Genomic DNA, 20,205 nt, shown 5'->3' on the forward strand with positions numbered 1-20,205 from the left:
ATAAAAAGAAAATCTCAGAGAAATCAAATCATGCATTTTTCACAGTCTAAATAAACCTGCAGTGCATTTGCAGAACCTCTGTTTGACCCTTTTTATGACAGCACAACATGTTTCTTCTCAGCAGGATGAATGGACAGGCTACATGTTTAGCATTTGTGATTACCTTGAGGAGATGCGTTCACCTTTGGAGATGAAAAAATGTGGCATCTATGTTTCCATCAATATTTAACATCTCCAATACATCTCCACTAGCGCCAGGGAGTAATTGCAGGCCTAATTGAATTTGCTTGGCTAGTTTGACATCATGGATCAGTCAGACTGATGACACACAGCCTCCTAATAATCCCATTTGTACTCATTATCATATTTTACTCTGGCCTTAGTACAACATTTAGCCAGCTATTCTTCTGCTGCACGAACATGCAGATAAGCCAGTGAAATGGTCCAAGCGGAAGTGAAGGGGGTTTCAAATAAACACGGGCCTGTTAGTCAATGCTGACAATGATTACGACAGATGTGGCAACATGTTGGAAAAGAGCCAGCAAGCAAGAAAGGACTATATCAACTCTGAATTTCCTCATTAAACAAAGAGGGTGTTATGTGGTCATCATCCACTCCAACATGGTGCCACATCCTTTGCAGATGCTGGTAAATTATTTTCCTGTTTATCACACTCCATCACATTGTGCGTCTACATTTTAGGCATACAGACTGCATCACTGTTGTTTTACCCCATCTTAAGTCCTAGTGAAAAATGATTGAGATATTTTAAGAAAATTATTCTGTCTGTTATTTGAATTCAATTAATAATTCACACAGGGGAATGAGTTTAGGATCTCTCTATTACACACTATCCTTGCCAATTCAATAATGCATGATTATAGTTTTTCAAGGTAGCATAGATTTTGTTAGATTTGTCCAAAGGGCTTATGTCCATTGGAAGTATATTGCAACTTATCTCTGAGTCATTTTCCTGCAGCTGGAAGCTCTTTTTCAGGAACTTCTATGACAACTGAAGCAAAGGGTTGCATGTCTTGAGGGGAAGATTTCATTCCACTGTTATTAAGTAGGCGTTGGTGCAAAGCGAATTAAAGAAGACTGAGCAAGTACAATGTTTTTAACAGTATTCAAAAATCATGAAACTGATTTAATATATTAATTCACTTTAAGGTTTCACGTAAACATTTGTCACTATACAGAGCTATGTAATGATACTTACAGTTTGCTTTAAAATAAAAAAGTAAAGTGAATATACCTTGTAAGCAATATTTCAATAAAAAGAAAATGGAAGCATTGTTACTACGAAATAAGTTCAGAAAGATCCAATTTTCTTCTTTTTTTTGTTGTTGTTGGGTCTCATATAAAATATACACACAAGGTGCACACGATCTTTAGAGCTGAGACGATGCAACATATGGTTTTTATTTCTGTTATAACTGATTAACTCTTAACAGATGATGTTTAAATAAAATTGAAATATTCCTTTTTCGGTGATTAATATGCATGCTACATTTTTTATAGTATAATTATAATTTTCGTGATTCTTAAATTAAAGGAGTTCCTAATTGTCACTAAAATAAGACAACAAATTAACAAATTTACCATGTGTGGGACTAATAAAGGTTATCTTATCCTAAAAAATTATTTATTGTCCTTTCTACTCATTTCATTTTAACCCCCTTGTTTTGCTTTAATTCTTCACAGCAAAGATTCGACAAGGTGCTAGAAACCTTAGAGATTTAGGTCCATATTGACATGATAGTATCACATAGAAGCTGTAAATTTGTCAGCTACACACCCTGTGATGGGAATCTCCCATTCCGTCACATCATAAAGGTCCTAATTGGACTAATATCTGGTGACTGTAGAGGGCATTTGAGTTTAAACCAGTTTAAAATTATTTGAGCTTTGCTCTGACCTCTGATATCAGAAAGTGTTATTTTTACCCAGAGAACTATCATTCACTTCATAGTTTCTTCTTTCTGGACCATTCTCTGTAAACCCTAAACATGGTTGTGTGGGAAATTCCCAGTTGATCAGCAGTTTCTGAAATAGTCAGACTAGCCCATCTGACATTGACATTTGAATCTTTTTTCTTTGCTGTTCTAATGCTTTGTTTAAACTTTAGCAGGTTGTTTTGACCATGTCTACATACCTAAATCCTCTGAATTTATACCATGCTATTGGTTAATTAGATACTTCTGTTGATAAACAGATGAATGTACTTCTCTTTTGATATCACTTTAAGAATACAAGCAAAGTCTGCAGTTTTATAAATCCCCAGTTAATAAACTTCAATGCAAACCTAAGAATGTCGTCTTAATACTGATATTTAAAATGTAGCCATTGTTTATCTGTCATCCTTTTTGATGCTTTGCCTTTGCTCTAGATTTAGTTTCCAGGTCACGATATATAATAAAAAGTAACGTATGAGACATCAGTACAATGTGTGAAGAGAGAAATGTCAAAGCGTGACTGTTTTTATATGACAGCAGTAATAGGTGTTTTATGAACAAAAATCTATATATTTATGTCACCGCTGTGACCTTACAGAAACTACGTGTTTAACCAGCTTTAATTGCCAGAGAAATAACATAATTAATGAACAGCACTAATTATGAAATGAGGGGATTTTGTTCATGAAATGCTGGGGTCATATTCTCTCTCTCCTTCCATTTTTCTCATTCTTTCTATCTCTTGTATTTGCACCTTGGGGTGATTACCAGGGTGAAGGTGTGAAGATTTGACACTCGGCAGATAGATTCATTTACTGCCACTGCCGGACCTGGAGGTGATAATGAGGTCGAGGATTAAAAGCAGACAATCAGTCGGCCCGTGACGAGGGCCGCGCCACCTCCTCCCCCTCATGACACTCCTCCTCGACCGCCTTGTTAAAATATACTGGTCCCTTTCCCCCCATTTTTTGCTGATCTCCCATGTAATTATACACTAATCTCTAACTCTGAGGGGAGAGATGGATGGTGAGAGAAACAAGGAAAGAGAGGTGGAGAAGCAGAGAGTTGAGAAATTAACTTTGATTTTTGTGTACAGTTTCATGTTAACTTTTTTCGTGTTCTAACCAGTGCTCAGATTTGGCACAACCCTGGTACAGTTTACACTAATGTCATTTTTTTTACACAATGTAACTCATATGAAATAAAGTGACAGCAAATTGAGGCAAAATAACAGTCACAAGAAATATTTTTCTGTCTTTCCTTAAAAATGATTGGTAAAAATGTTCTGGCTTGATAGTTGTACATTTCCTAAACAATCATCTCAGCTTTTTAGTTTTCTTTGTTATCAGTTTGTAATTATTTTTCCAGTGTTTAGCCCATTTTACTTATAACAATACTTATTTGAATTTCCCTACAGCTTACAAATTCTTGTAGAAATTACCTACCAAATTGATATAAGCTGCTCTAAGACTTAATTGCAATGTGTAACACCAGAAAAAACAGTGCACAATAGAACCCAGTGTAATCACATGCGGTGTGATAGTCTTGAACCATTGTTCTACCACAACTATATAACAATGCACAGTACTAAACAGAACAATGTATTTATTGTAGTCTTGTTTCAAGCCTCATTTTATATAGAATCCACACATTGTGGCTATAGCATGGTTACATCTAAGAAAAGATGGCCATATAAACTGGATGTTAACAATGGGCATGTTAAAGTGTCCCTGTATAAGATACTAAACGGGAATCAGAATGTCAGTTATCAAATAAACTTCTATATTAATGTGCGTGTGGATGTTTGGATTGTCAAATAGAAGTGTTCTGAATTCTCAGTAAGCTCTTTTTCAGGAACTTGGATAAAAAGAGAATGGTTGGATGGATAAATGGCAGTTTGTTGTTCTCTAGCTTTCAGGTGTGTGTTAACTCAATGCTGCAGTCTTCCCAGGAGTAGGTATTTCATCAAAATTCAGCCCAGGGTTAGACCATGTAATGCTGAAAAAAAGACAGCTACATCTCAGGCCCTCAGGCAGCGTGTTAAATGTTAAGGTTCATGACAGTACTATTAGAGAAAGGCTAATATGGCCAGGGAGAAAGCCTCTTCTCTATGAATAAAACTAACAAAAAAAAACATTGCAGTGCAGCTTAGGTTTGCAAAGTTGCATCTGAACAAACCACAACATTTCCGCGACGAATGAGACCAAAGTAGAGCTTTCTGGTGATCATGCACAGTCCCACGTTTGCAGAAGATTTATCACAGCATATCGGCACAAGCACTTCCTGCTCGTTGTCAGTTATTTGGGCTTGTTTTGCAACCACAGTGCACTTGGCAGTCACTGAGTTGACCATGAACTCTTTAATATACCAAAGTATCCTAGAGTCATATTTTGAGATAATCTGTTCTAAAAACTAAAGCCTGATGGAAATTGAGTCAGCAAATCTGTGACAGAATGGTTGAAAAAGAAAAGGAACAAGGTGTTGCAATGGTCCAGTCACGTCCAGATCTCAACCCAATTGAAATGCCATGGAGGGACTTTAAGGGAGCTGGAAATAAATAAATGCTGCAAACCTCGATGAACTGAAGCAATGTTGGAAAGAAGAATGGGAAAAAATACAGAAAGCAATTACTTCATGTTGTTGCTGCTAAAGGTAGTTCTTCACATTGCTGAATCATGGGGTGAAACCAAGATTGCTGTGAAAACGTTCTTATTCATATAACTGTTTGTTAAATATGATTTACATTCCGTTTTTTCCCATTGGCATCGCTTTTCACTAGAACAATGATAACATGATAAAAACAATGAAGTCTCTGTGCAGCATTTTCCACGTTAATCAGATGATTTTAGATCAGTGAGGGAAAACATCTGATTTGGGACCTTTCGGTGTGAAAACTGCTCTGGCTGCAATGTTTGTTTGTTATGTGGCATCCGTCGTGGCACCTTGATGTTCCGATGATATTTGCTCTGCTTACCCAGATCTATTTTCGGTCCTGAGACATCTAACACCGTCAGCACACTCCTCCAGAGCCTCTCTGCCCCTGTGTGCCCACAGGTTCTTGCTGTGCTGTGTAACCATCCTGAGTTAACCTTTCCTGAAGGCACAGGGAAGCCCAGGCATGAAGCACTCTTTAGCATAATGAGTATGTTCATCAAAGCACTTCGTTGTGCTGGATGGGGGTGCTGGATTCACCAACGCACACACACCAGACAGCCCATGTTAATGTGTGTGTATGCATGTAGGTGTGTATGCGTTTCCTGCTGAGCTGGAAGCAGTGCCACAGGTGATGGCACTATTACACACACTCAATTACACACACACACACAAGCATGGTGGACCTCAGCGGAGGCTGCCCTCATTTGAGGATGAAATCATTTCTGCGACCAAAGTGTCATCTATAATTAATGACCATTTGTGTGTAATTTAGAGGGATCTCACCTGTGGCCCTGTCCTCAGCTCAGTGGGAGCACAAACAGACCCATACGCAGCAAAAAAGGTATAAACTGAACTAAACGCGCAGGCAAAAATGTGCACATAGGTAGCAACCTTTAGGAACGTAAAAAAATAAATAAACAATTAAGTGATGAAACTTTAACCTGTTCAAATTGATACTTATACATTAAGCTAAATCACATGCCCACCTAACTGAAACAAACAGCTCCCTGCTGATGTGCTGCTGATGTGTAGACCGTAGATAAATGTGTTACTAAAGTGCCTGAAGTCGTATAAATAATATAAAATCATTAATAACAGTATTGCTGTGTTAAGTTTATTTAAGGTGTATAAAAACCCTAGAATCTCTTTTATTTCATCTGTTAAATAGACATTTATTTACTCAACGATTTTTTTTTTTATTAATGCACAAAATAAAATATTTAACTCAACCTACGAACACAACATAACCCAAAGCACTACCGCTGTTAACTTTGCTCATCTAAGTAACGTTATCTCGATTCAATTAGGGTTTTACGGGTTGGAGCATGTAGACGTCTGGACAGATACATTTTAAGGAAGCGAGTCACAGTGATGAAGCAACTGGAGATGATAGAAAGTCAAAAAGATTCAGCATCCTCAACCGGCGGGAAAAATGCTAGTAGTACCAAATGGGCAGGTTCCGAGTTAAACTTTTCTCAACATTGAGGCAAGTGACTGAAATGACTGCCAATAACCACAAACACCTGGACAAAAGTACTGGGCCACACCTCTGAATCTTTGAATTCAGGTGTTTTTAATACCATTAGCCCAGGTGTATAGCATGACCTAGCCATGCAGACTGTCTTTACAAACATTTGTGAGTTCACTGAAGTTGAGTGTGCTATATTACTGCATGAAGCAAATCTGACAAATTGCTTCTTGATATTCTTTAATCAACTGTAAGTGGAAGCATTTGAAACCACCATGGCATACAGACCTCGAACGCTCTGCTGACTCTGCTGGCTTTACAATCAGCACAGCTGTACACCAGCAGCTTTTTGGCTTGGGTTTCCATGGCCCAACAGCTCCTGTATGTGTAATGTATAGGTGGCCAAATACTTTGGCTGTATAGTATATATTTGAGGCTTTCAAAAGCAACCAGTGCTCGTAAAGTCCACTCCAGCAGCCGGTAGTGACAAAGTGATGCATGATGAGCAATCACTTCCTGCATCACTTCCTGCATCACTTCCTGTGTGTGCACATGAGTTTAATTTAACAATGAGAATTTTAAAGACATTGTGTTAGCGAGGCCTGTCTTTGGCACACAATTAATTTGCTTTTGTTTATTAACTTATTTGGTTTTTTGGATTCCAAGTGAAAATTTACATCTATCTATCTATCTATCTATCTATCTATCTATCTATCTATCTATCTATCTATCTATCTATCTATCTATTAGAGATATTTCTATATCTACATAGACTCAGAAGCGTATGTTAGCAAAAGGACACCTATTGCTTCTGCTTCAACAATTTCATTTAAAATAAGTTTATGTCAGTTTACAATTGTCAGCATTCATTGATAAGTTAAGTACAGGAGTAGAACCACATCATGTGTACAGCTGCAACAACATAGCTTTATTGTTTCATATTCATGTGGCCACTGAAATGGTGAAGCGCGCAGCTCTGCTTGCGTAACTATTTTCTGTGTTAACCAAAGAGATTTAGGATGTCTGGCTTATCATTTCACTCACAGCAATGCAAGATTTTATACATCAGTTTTATCACTTGTTTTTTGTTAAGAAAAACACACACACACCCTTGAATCCATTGCAGTGCAGCAGAATACCTTTTTCAAGCTGCTTGCTACATCTCTGAAGGCAAGAAGCTGCACCATGGGTCATTTCTCAAACTGCCATTCGGAGTTGGAGCACTCCAGGCAGTGTCATGTTAAACAAAACAGTGCATTGATGCAATGCACAAAGAGTTGGTTATGTCAATGTGATATTTATCACCTCTGATCAAGAAGAAATTAGTGTGAAAATAAGGTCGTAGATCATTGTGGGTTAGATTAAGTGTCAGAGGGGGGGCAAAAAAAAAAATCAATGACCATGAGCTTCATGTTCAGTGTGGCCAGTCAAAAGTGCATCTAAAGGTGCTGTGGCCTCAGGACAGCAATGCTACACTGAAGCTCATCACCTATGACATCCTTTATTTGTAACCAAGCAGCGGCAGTTTTATAAACATTGTTCAGATTCAGGCTGTTTTGTTGCTTTCTCCTTTTTTTCCCCTTTTTTCCCCCTTTTAGCTTGTAATGTTTTTCTAAAGCTCTTTTCTTTTTTCCTCTTAGTCACACAGTTTGTGTTTTCCCTCCCTCTTTCAGTTTGGTTTTGTGATTTGTCTGTGCAAATAAACCACACTTCAGTCACTCTGGAAACCTGAGCCACTGTTTTCTTTTGGCCTGCCAGCTGTACGTACTACAGCTAATCTGACATGTACACCGCTAAAGTTATTACTGCAGTGCACTTTGCATTGATACACTGCAGCTACAATCACAACAGAGGTGCTGCAGCTACTCGGAGAACTGCAAACCTGCTGCACATGTTATTATTGCTGATGTTTGGGGGTTTTTTTTCATCCTTAAAATGCAAATTGCTCTCACCAGCAATATAATTTACTTCAAAGATGACTGCAAGGGTTCGACAGCATAACATCAGCCAACATTTAAGTAAATGGGTACTTTATGTTTGCTTTTATTACACTTAACATAATCCTCCTTACAAGCATCGTCTTATTCAAATGGTCTCCCTACTCTGGTCTCTCTATTGAAGATACTCCTCATAGTCAGTCTGTCAGATGAATCCAGCGTTTGGCATCGGGTAGCAGATAACAAATGACAGGACGATGTAGCCAATGAGATTCTCCTAATTATCTAATGACCAGGGACATGAGGTGATTTGTTGCCCCAATGAGCTTGTTAGGTTAAGTGGTGGGCATCGACAGGGCGGTCAGATGTTGTCTCTTGCTGTATCTCTTATTAGTGTGTTTTGCTTAACTGCATTTGACTGTAGTTTTTCGGGGTCACTTGCTATGAAAACCAAGAAATATTTTCCCTTTCATCATACTCATGATACAATACTCTTGGGATGTGATCCGTTATACACACGATATGTTCCAGAATGATCATCTATGGAAAATCCCAGTATTTGTGTAACTGAAGATTAAAAATTACCCCCGAATAGGACTCACGTGGTCTGCTTTCCAGCTATATTATCTTATATAAGTTAATCAACTTTCAGTTACTTTAGGTTATGCAGCAGTACCTTTTGTTATGCTAATGTTATCATTTGTTTTTTTCCATCTCCTACTCACCTTATTTACTTTTTTAAACTGCCATAGAAGTCCATATCCATATTTCGTCATAGGCCATAATACCAGAAGGAACATGAGATACTGTTTCCTCAACATTTTGCTCACGACGAAACTGTACAATAATAATGGATTGCATTATTCCACTATTCATTCACTCTTACATTCACACACTGGTGGAGGCAGCTACAGTTGTAGCCACAGCTGCCCAGGGGCAGACTGACAGAGGCGAGGCTGCCATATCGCGCCATCGGCCCCTCTGGCCATCACCAGTAGGCGGTAGGCTGAAGTGTCTTGCCCAAGGACACAACGACCGAGACTGTCTGAGCCGGGGCTCAAACCGGCAACCTTCCAGTTACAAGACGAACTGCCAACTCTTTGAGCCACGATCGCCCCCCCCAATGCATATTTCAGTTTCTGTGCTTTTATACTACTACTAATTTTGCCCCTCCCCCTAAAAAAAAATTATCCATTTTTTTATCTGTCAAAAATGAACCAAAGATATCATGTTTGTTTGTTTCTGCCTGTCTTACTGTGTGGGGTACAAGTTAGCTACAAGTAACTAATAGTTATGATAAGGAGTAGGATACAAAGCACTCTGAAAGCACTTTCTTAACCCTGAAACAATTAACACAATCACAGTGATTCATCAGATTTTACGCTGATCCCTCTGGAGTTAGAAACTTGTTACAACTTCTGTTTCATTACTTAGTAATTGTCCCCAGAAAGCAGATTTTGGTTTCTTGGTGCATCTTCTCATTACGATGTGTTCACATTGAATATTAAACAAAGTTTATTTATTTGGTTAGTTTTAAACTTTGGGTTTTATTCCTTTATGTCACAATATTCATATGCAACACTTCCCTGTGTTACTATATCACAACCAAGCTGGTGAATTTAAATGAGGAGTGATGTGAGGAACAATCCTGTGTTTGACAGCTAAGATGCTGATTGCAAAATGTAACAGTTGTATTTGTTATTCCACTTTGTTTTCTCACCGTTTTCGTCATGCCTCCATATGTTCTACATTTGCACATTTTGGAATAAGTGCAAGGTTATATCTCCAGTTAAAAATATACATTTATAGAAAATCTCCAGCTAAGTTTATGGCACTTTGACACAATCTGTGTCTGTTAACTCTCATTTTGTCAGTGAATGCAGTTGTTGTCTTCAAAACTCTTAATTTGCATTACTTCTAAATATGCCTAAATATGCCTTCAGCTACATCTGTCTCTCGCTCTGGTTTTGCTGTGTTATATATATATATATATATATAGATAGATAGATAGATAGATAGATATATAGATATATCTATATATCTATATATATATATTAGGGGTGCAACGATACACAAAATTCACGGTTCGGTTCGGTTCGATACTTTGGTGTCACGGTTCGATATTTTTTCAATACAAAAAAATGTTCATGCCTTTTTAATTTGTCATTTATTAAAATTATAAATATATATTTTAACTCAAAAGTACAGTTTTTAAATTTAACCCTAACCCTTGTGCGCGTTTTTTATTTTGACAGCGAATGCGCACCTGCGGACCACTTATGTGCAGCCCTGGTTATTTAGCTCGTCATATTGCAGCCACAGAAATTCTTTTGTCCATGAAACCATAAAGCTGCACTTTCTTTTTGCCTTATAGTCTCATTTGTCATAACTTCTCCGTTTTGTGGTAAGCTTTTCTTTGGCTGTCACTTCTTCACCCCGACCTGTCTTATTTGGCTCAGCAGAACTAAAATATATATACTGCTACTTTTACACACGGACTCACATAAGCTCAGCGATTCTCTGCGCGATCAACCTCTCACATGTTTAAGCTTGCTGTGGGAGATTTCACTTGTCATGTTTGCATAGTAAGCTAACGATTAATAAGACGATGTCAGAGGAATTGGTGCACAAATTATCATCACTCACAGATCAGTGCTGTTGCTCTGCAAAAAAAACAAGCGCAAATTCAAAAGCGATTTCAATATGTCACATATTGACAGTGGCTCACCGATGCCAATGACATAATTACCCAGCTACATTTCTGAAAGAATGCAAAAGCATTGACATATATTTTTCCTTCCTACAATAGCCCGACGGGCAGGGTAGCCCGTCTGAAAAAAATCGCTAGCCCCAGGACGTCGGGCTAGCGATTTTGCAAGCCCTGTATCTGATTGAGGAATCACTCATCTTTGGAAAAGAGAGTTTATTACAGAGAAATGTCTCTTTCCAAAATAAAAGCTATACTATCCGCTTCTTCTGGGCTATATTCTCAGCAGCATAAGGAGAATCATGTGCTAACAGCTGTCTAAATGACTCGGCTAAAGTTAGTAGCATGCTTGTTGTTTTTGTCTTTGCACTAGGATGATGTCGGCGTAAATGTGCAGTCATATTCGTTGTGTTCCCACTAGTGCTTTCAGGTTAATCTCGTTGAAATGACCTTAACGCCACAACACGGCAAATCTCCGTTAACGAGCTACCGCCGATCGCCCCGTGCATGGGGCTAGACGGCCAACACGTTAACGAGCTAACTGCGCTAACACACTAGTTCCCACCCATGTAATTAAGCATTGCGTGGCACATCCAACATACTGTTTTACTTTAGTCCATGACTCGCTTACCTTCAGGGTCATACGTCACATGAAAACCAAAATAATTCCAAACGCCAGATCTGAATGAGAGTGGGGGAGGTCCATCTTGCAAGGAGAGCTTAACTTCTGTCTCGCTAGCTTGCCCTGCGCTCTTCCTTCTGACTATGCTGTCTGTGTTGAGCGCTCAGTGGATCTGCGCTCGACAGTGCAGCCTAGGCGGAGTAGTCGAACACAGATTCACTGAGCGCTCAACACAGACAGCATCGTCAGAAGGAAAGTTGATAAAATAAATTACAAATGTTGTATTGTTCGATACATATGCGTACCGAACCGAAAGCACTGTATCGAACGGTTCAATATCGATACGAATATCGTTGCACCCCTAATATATATATATATATAAAAAAAAAAAACACCCAGCACGCCCCTGCGGGCGGTTTATCCTTCAAGCTCGGGTCCTCTACCAGAGGCCTGGGAGCTTGAGGGTCCTGCGCAGTATCTTAGCTGTTCCCAGGACTGCGCTCTTCTGGACAGAGATCTCCGATGTTGTTCCTGGGATCTGCTGGAGCCACTCGCCTAGCTTGGGAGTCACCGCACCTAGTGCTCCGATTACCACGGGGACCACCGTTACCTTCACCCTCCACATCCTCTCGAGCTCTTCTCTGAGCCCTTGGTATTTCTCCAGCTTCTCGTGTTCCTTCTTCCTGATATTGCTGTCATTCGGAACCGCTACATCGATCACTACGGCCATCTTCTTCTGTTTGTCTACCACCACTATGTCCGGTTGGTTAGCCACCACCATTTTGTCCGTCTGTATCTGGAAGTCCCACAGGATCTTAGCTCGGTCATTCTCCACCACCCTTGGGGGCATCTCCCATTTTGACCTCGGGACTTCCAGGTTATACTCGGCACAGATGTTCCTGTACACTATGCCGCTTGGTTATGGCGTTCCATGTATGCCTTGCCTGCTAGCATCTTGCACCCTGCTGTTATGTGCTGGATTGTCTCTGGGGCATCTTTACACAGCCTGCACCTGGGGTCTTGCCTGGTGTGATAGACCCCAGCCTCTATGGATCTTGTGCTCAGAGCTTGTTCTTGTGCTGCCATGATTAGTGCCTCTGTGCTGTCTTTCAGTCCAGCTTTGTCCAGCCACTGGTAGGATTTCTGGATATCAGCCACCTCCTCTATCTGCCGGTGGTACATACCGTGCAGGGGCCTGTCCTTCCATGATGGTTCCTCGTCTTCCTCCTCTTTCTTGGGTTTCTGCTACCTGAGGTATTCACTGAGCACTCGGTCAGTTGGGGCCATCTTCCTAATGTATTCTTGGATGTTCGTTGTCTCATCCTGGACTGTGGTGCTGACACTCACCAGTCCCCGGCCCCCTTCCTTCCGCTTAGCGTACAGCCTCAGGGTGCTGGATTTGGGGTGAAACCCTCCATGCATGGTAAGGAGCTTTCTTGTCTTTATGTCAGTGGCTTCTATCTCCTCCTTTGGCCAGCCTATTACCCCTGCAGGGTACCTGATCACGGGCAGGGCGTACGTGTTGATGGCCCGGATCTTGTTCTTACCATTCAGCTGACTCCTCAGGACTTGCCTGACCCTCTGCAGGTACTTGGTGGTTGCAGCTTTTCTAGCGGCCTCTTCATGGTTCCCATTCGCCTGTGGGATCCCCAAGTACTTGTAACTGTCCTCTATGTCTGCAATGTTGCCTTCTGGTAGTTCAATCCCCTCAGTTCTGACTACCTTCCCTCTCTTTGTTACCATCCGACTACACTTCTCCAGTCCGAACGACATTCCAATGTCATTGCTGTATAGCCTGGTAGTGTGGATCAGTGAATCGATGTCTCGTTCACTCTTGGCATACAGCTTGATGTCATCCATGTACAAGAGGTGGCTGACAACTGCTCCGTTCTGTAGTCGGTATCCGTAGCCAGTCTTGTTAATGATCTCACTGAGGGGGTTCAGGCCTATGCAGAACAGCAGTGGGGACAGAGCATCTCCTTGGTAGATCCCGCACTTGATGGTGACTTGTGCTATGGGCTTGGAGTTGGCCTCTAGTGTTGTACGCCACATCCCCATTGAGTTCCTGATGAAGGCTCTTAGGGTCCCATTGATCTTGTACAATTCTAGGCATTCCAGTATCCAGCTGTGGGGCATTGAGTCATAGGCCTTCTTGTAATCAATCCAGGCAGTGCACAGGTTGGTCAGTCTGGTCTTGCAGTCTCGGCTGATTGTTCTGTCTACCAGTAGCTGGTGTTTTGCGCCTCTGGTATTCTTGCCAATTCCTTTCTGTGTCCCGCTCATGTATTGACCCATGTGCCTGTTCATCTTAGCCGATATGATGCCTGACAGGAGCTTCCATGTAGTACTGAGGCAGGTTATTGATATATATATATATATATATATATATATATATATATATATACATATATATATATATATATATATATATATATATATATATATATATATATATATATATATATATATATATATATATATATACACACAGCAAAACCAGTTTCAGTACAACAGCAGTAAGAATGGAAGGTCCAAAACATTGCATGTAGTGTATCTGGGTCCATTCTCTGCATTAACCACAAGATTTGATTACGCTTTTCAGAGTAGCCACCTTCATTTGTTTATTTGCAAATTTGCACAGATTTTGTTTATGTGTTCTCCTGGGCTTTCCCTCTCGTCTGGCCAGTTTACAGACTCATGATGACAATGGTGGTGTGGTGGTGGTGGAGGAGACGTAGGAATGTGTTATGTAAATTCTCCCAGCATGGCCCTGGTCGTCCTTATACCTCTTACCACCTTCCTCTGCTTTCTTCCCTCTGCTATTGACCATGTTGCACATTATAAATCAAGTGTACCTTGCTAGTACTCTAATGAAAGCTCATTTATAAAGTGGCTAAATGGTCCTGACAAAAGTCCTAATGAGGAAATCAATAATTCAGTGATTGTTGCTGTGCTTATACTAATACGTTCCTCTTGTAGTGCTTTGATCCCAGCTAGGAGAGTAACATTTGTTACTGTATTCAGTTCTGCTTGTCAGCATTGTTGTAGTTTTTTTTCTTTCCTTGAATCTTTGAGATAAACGATGTCCCGTTAGAAACATCAAAAGCTGTCTCACATGTTCTTCAATATCCAATAAACTTCTTTTTGATGAGGAAAGAGTGAAGAAATGTAAAAAATATTTTCTCTTGAATTGTTAATATGAAACATTACTCTGGTATTTGCTCGGCACAAATCACTGTGATTAATGAGAGGTTTGATGTTTTTATTGAATTGCTTGCAATGACCATTTTTTCTCCACCATCCCACCATCTACTGCACTGAAGTACTTTTCACTGAAGTCGCCAGCAGGAGGTTTGGTTATTTGCCAAAAAAAAAGAGAAAGTTGAGAAGAAACATGTTGAGTAATTTACCTCATAGCATGGTGAAAAAAGTTAGTGTTGACTTATTGTAAAGCAGTAAACAGAGCTGAATGTAAAAAATCTATGACCTAATTCACTGTATTTGTTTCACAGTGTCATAACCTGTTAAGCAGTTATTTTTATTAGTATCACACTCACATTAGCAGTGCAGTGTTTTACAAGTTTCCATGACTGTCTTAAAATAACCGCTTCTTTTACTCCATCCACATTGCCCCATAAATACAGTCATTGTGAAGCTGCTGACCTGATCTAACAAGTTTGGCTTAAAGAAAATAAGTTCAAAGATCCAGCCTCCTCTAATTGCATGAAACCGAGCTAGTGATCAGTAATAGTTCTTTCAAGTCTTGTTTAAAGCAAAGTTGATGAATTCTTCTTGTTCAGGGGTTTAAATTATTAAAGAAATAAAATAAATAATGCAGTATTCAAATTATCCTTGACATGCAGTTTTACTTTCACCTGTTTTACACAAAGATGCACATATTAATGTTACTTTATTAATGAAAATCAAATTACAATTACAGTTTTATTTTATTTGTGTACCTGAGAGAAAATACAATACAGTATAGCAGTGTTTGGACAGATGGTGACTCACCCCTGCAAGGTCATTGATCATCAGCCTTAGGGACTGGAGTGTACACTGTAGGAAGCCTGGGGAGCAGCACCCTAGTCCTCTGTTAATTGCCAGGGCAGGTAGATTACCCTCTTATGCCCCTCCCTGCTCCTTAATGTTGGGCACAGCCACCCGAAGTGCTCCCTCAGATGCCTCCTTAACTAGCTTTGAATTCAGTGATTAATGAAACACATTATACTTCTTTTGGATTAATGGCTGTGTGGTTTTAGCAAGCTGTAAATGGTAAAAGTACATTTCCTGTGTAGATTAAAAGATTCTTTTTCAAACACGATTCAAGCACAAACCCACCTTTATGGAGTGGTCTTCTATTTTTTTATATAATCCAGTATAGGAGACTAAAGACAGAGAGCACAAGCTTCAGATTTTGATGTGGGGAAAACACTTCCATGTTTCCTTTTTTCTCGGTCCCTTTGCAGTTCCTGTTGTTTTGTTTTTTTCAGAACAAAGAATAAGCTGTGGTACTTTGAGTTCGGCACGTCGGAGACCTTTTCGGCCACATGTAAGAAGCTCCACGACTTTCTGGAGGTTGAGGTAACTCAAACCATGTATTTTGTTTTTGGAGACTTTTCCAAGAAAAGAAACAAAAGCAAAAGCATATATTTTGAAATTTGTTGCTTTGTAACTTATTCTTCTTTATCTCAGCTCTTAGATACGAAGCAATCATGTATTCTTTATTATTAAGGGTATTTCACTAGCAGTCAGGTAAGAATATTGATGTCATTTAAGATATTCTCGTCTTCTGCTGCTCCATAAATAGCACTAATGTATACTAGTTTCAGATTCACCCAGACAAAGTGTGGATGTGTGAAGGCTATCTGTGCACCTCCCCACCCACTTCTCACATAACCTTAGTGTAACACACAGGTAATTAGCCCTACACGACCCTGCTGTGTGTGATATTGAGTGATAATGAAGATGGTGTCTATACAATTCATCTTCCCTCTTCTCAGAGCTATCCACACAGTGCAGAGGTCTTCATTAATTAGGGCTGAGTAGTGCTTACATTACTGAAGAAGGACAGGTAGGGAGATGATGAGACATCCCTGAGTCATAAAATGCACCATTTAGAGTAATATATAATACAATATTTCTGGGTTAACACAGAATAACTATAAGGACACTTGCCCCTTCATGCTGGGCTCTTTTAAGCATAATTAAAATGAGTGCAGGATGGGTCAAGCAGTTAGTACAAAGTGTACTTGTGTTTTAAAGTTAAAACAACCAGCTGCTCTGGTTCTCTCCCATCTTTCTAAAATTCTGATTCCTAGATCTCTACGTAATAAGATTAAGCATATATTAGCTATGTGCCTAAATTAAACCAAATAGTGGAGAGTAAGCAGAAACTAAAACTTGTCTTACCTTAAGAACACTTTAGAAATAAAGATTTGATTTTAGGTTATAAGAGTAATATTTGAACATCTGGGTTGTAATTGAGCTTATTTCAACTCTATTTTTCTAATAAAGTAGTTTTTATACTTTGCTGAACAGTAACTGAAAACAGAACTACACAAAGTGGACTTCCAGTTCATGGATTGAAAAATTTATATCTTACCTTCTCTTTCAAAGATGACCTCCCTGTGCTTACTAATATTTTTAAGAGCCGTGTCACGTTATGGCACAACAGCAGCATTGACACTCTGGGGTGAGAACTGGTTAAGAATCAAAGGTTCGTCTTACTTAGACAAAGCAATATATTCTGGTTTAGACATTGGGGAAAAACACTGTTTAGGGTTCATCATCTTATAGATTATTTCAGTATCAAACTGTAGTACAAAGCTTGTGATGAAACGGATTGTATCTGTCCTTCTCTTTCTGTGTTCTTTTAAAAGTGTGATGGTGTTACTCTGGACCTTAGCAGTATTTCCTTGGAAGGCATTGCCATTCTCAACATTCCCAGCATGCATGGTGGCTCCAACCTTTGGGGTGAAAGCAAGAAGAGGAGGGGCTACCGCAAGGGAGGAAAGAAGGGTCAAGACAAAAGGACACCTGTGCTCGACCCCAAAGAACTCATGTTTGCGGTTCAAGGTAGCTCTGACACCCGAGTTTTACGGTTGTTTACATAAATGCTGAAATCATTGTGGTTAGAAAGCTTAATTACATTACAAATCTAAACTCACAGAGAAAATGTGTTATTGCTAAATAAAATGCTTCAATAACCTGTGTTATACTTGGCTATGTGGCTACAAAGCCACATTTAGCAACATAGCTTGAAGGAGCATGTTGTAGCCTATTGATTTTTTGGTAAGTGGCCACTTTGGTGTAGTATATATTCCGGCTCTAAAGTTCAGGCTCTAGCTGCTGGGCTGGGGTCTGCACACACTCAGCTTTAGCATCACTCTGGGGGTTTTCATAATCTTTGTGTTAGCATGTTTTCTGTGCACATGCTTCCAGAGTGCCAACGTAGTGTTAACAGAATAATGTGGCTGTGTCTGTCTGTGAAGCATTTCGTATTTGCATTCGTCCTTTCATTCAGTCAAAATAAAAGTAAGGTTCATATCCCTATTCCTCAAAGCTGTAGACCACTCCAGCATTTTCCTCCTCCTGCACACAAACTTAAATCAGCTGACAGTTTTGGAGGGTTTTTGTTGTCAACCTTGTGTCCAGATATATGAAGAAGATGTATGAAGTAACACGAGTAACAAAATAACTGACTGAAAAATGTAATGTGATTACTATAACACACTATTTGGGAGTGGTTACGCCCACTATTTTTTCAATAGCTGAACATTTCTGGCTAAATCTGTCGGCATGTTGTAACGTAATTGGTGAGTCATCAACAGCAGTCAAACCTCTGCATGCTACATACCATGGTTGGTTTGCTCTGTTAAACAATAATAGTGCAAGTTAAACAGCTTTGACAGTGTAGGAGGTTCTTCTCCCTGAAGCCCACATCAGACACTAACAGTCTGTGTCCTTGCTCCTATCAGACAGATCAAAGACTAAACTTTGGGCCAAACTTTTCCTGAGCACATTAATATTTCACTGATGACAAGGTGAATCACAGCCAGCAGGTTTTGTTTGCAAAGAAGAGGTACAATCATGTCACAGTTTGGAACTGTCACTTGTGTATTAATGGTCTGTGTGGGCACCAGTGGACAGGCTCTGTTAATAGGAGCTGACTGAGTGGGGTGTTGGGCATACCCCTGAATCCATTTACGTCAAAAGGAAGCCCATCAATGGGAATATATGAATGAACGAAACACAATGAGTCAGCTGCTCTGTGGAAACTGGTGAAATTGTGTGAGCCGCTTTAGGGAGTTAATAGCAAAGGGTAGAAAATATCCAGAAAGCAGAATATTCTAGTACTGCAGTGAAAAATTACAGACAATATAATTTTTCCTTCAAATACATAGTAAGAACTATATATATGTGGCTTAATATATCATCACTGCACAAGTGTTTTCAGTTATTGTAGTCCTGTTGAAAGGGAATACAATTTAGTTTTACTTTTTGTTAAGCTTTCATATCAATATGCCCCAATTTTATCCATGTTTACAACATAGCTTGAATGACAGCTAATCTGTTCTTTATTGAAATAATTTTATTACTAATAATTGCTGTTGAGTCTTTCTAAATTCTTTTGTAGACTCACAGCCGTGAATTCTGGATTTACTTGGCTTTTGTATTTTATTTCTATCATGTCTAACTGTGCCTGTTCAGGTGATGCACAGTATGTTTTTTAGGTTTCCTGCTGAGATGGTGTGTTTGTACCTGGGGATGAAGTGGATGTTACAATCAGTGTCTGGCTTTGAGACATGACGAGCCAGCAAAGATCTCCAGACATGGCTGCCAGTGATCCCTTATGAGACTTCACTGGCCATAGCACAATTTCTGGAAAATAAAAAGCCCTCTGTGAAGCACACTATGGAGCATTCATTCCTTTTAGTTGTGATTCAATTTTCTGTTTCCTTTGGTGCTGTTTTGCCTTTAAAGATGGTTAAAGGTGGCACATTTTAAATTGGACTCTTTTTCACAGTCACAGCATTTATTGTGCAAAATGAATCTGTTTTATGTTGTTTAAAAAACTGAGAAAACAAGTGAGAGACAGTGAGGAAGTAGACAAGGAAACACAACTCAGTCCGACAATAAATAACCCATAAAAAAGTCATTCTCCAGTACATTAACATCACCTTTTTGATGCTTCGAGCTGAGCATTTCCGTCAGTAGGCTTGCCCTGTAACATACTCTGCTGTGTCATCTTGGATATCAAACATGACCATCATTTAGAAAAGAAATGCAGTGTTGTATTTAATAAGACTTCTAATTTGCAACCAGGACCATAAGATTATCATGGACATGTTCACCGATGGCAGTTTTCTCACTGACTTCCATACAACCAGACTTCTTTTTTTGGACGACCCCCTGCTGACAGTTAGAAAAATCGAGGTTTAAGGATTTCAGTAGACTTCAGGTTAAACCAATGCAAAATCATAATAAAAAGGAACCATGTGGCACATGTGCACTGTGAGGGACACATTTGATCAATGCAAAGCCCAGCTTTGCTATGATGAACACTCCATTTATCCCTGAAAAAAAATCAATCACTTCTGTGTTTGTATTTAAAAAAAAAAAATAGAGGCCACAGTCTAAACCTGGAAAGGCACTTAGTGTGAGTGGGGAGTATTTCCCTTTGTTTATGTGTGTCCATACCCATTTGAGCCTGTGTATTGATGCGGGTGGGTGTGTTTGTGTTGTCCACCTGTACTGTATATCTTAGAATAGATGCCCTTGTGGAAGGTGCCCTCAAGGTGAGCAGCCAAACTTGTTAGATCAAGAGAACAGCGTATTTAGAGGTAAACACACAGGAGTGC

The 20,205-nt window shown here is 39.5% G+C and overlaps 1 protein-coding gene across 1 annotated transcript in view; it reads left to right on the plus strand.

Moving 5' to 3' along the window:
• The window catches only part of dgkb (diacylglycerol kinase, beta), an 84,353-nt gene that overhangs the window by 53,532 nt on the left and 10,616 nt on the right, over positions 1-20,205 (plus strand). Inside the window, exons 21-22 of the mRNA XM_026183769.2 lie at positions 15,835-15,925; positions 17,224-17,419. Of these exons, the coding sequence (XP_026039554.1) occupies positions 15,835-15,925; positions 17,224-17,419 (287 nt within the window). The remainder of the gene's footprint in view (positions 1-15,834; positions 15,926-17,223; positions 17,420-20,205) is intronic.

The sequence above is a fragment of the Astatotilapia calliptera genome, chromosome 11 (genome assembly GCF_964374335.1).
Source record: "Astatotilapia calliptera chromosome 11, fAstCal68.1, whole genome shotgun sequence".
In the NCBI taxonomy this organism is placed as follows: domain Eukaryota; kingdom Metazoa; phylum Chordata; class Actinopteri; order Cichliformes; family Cichlidae; genus Astatotilapia; species Astatotilapia calliptera.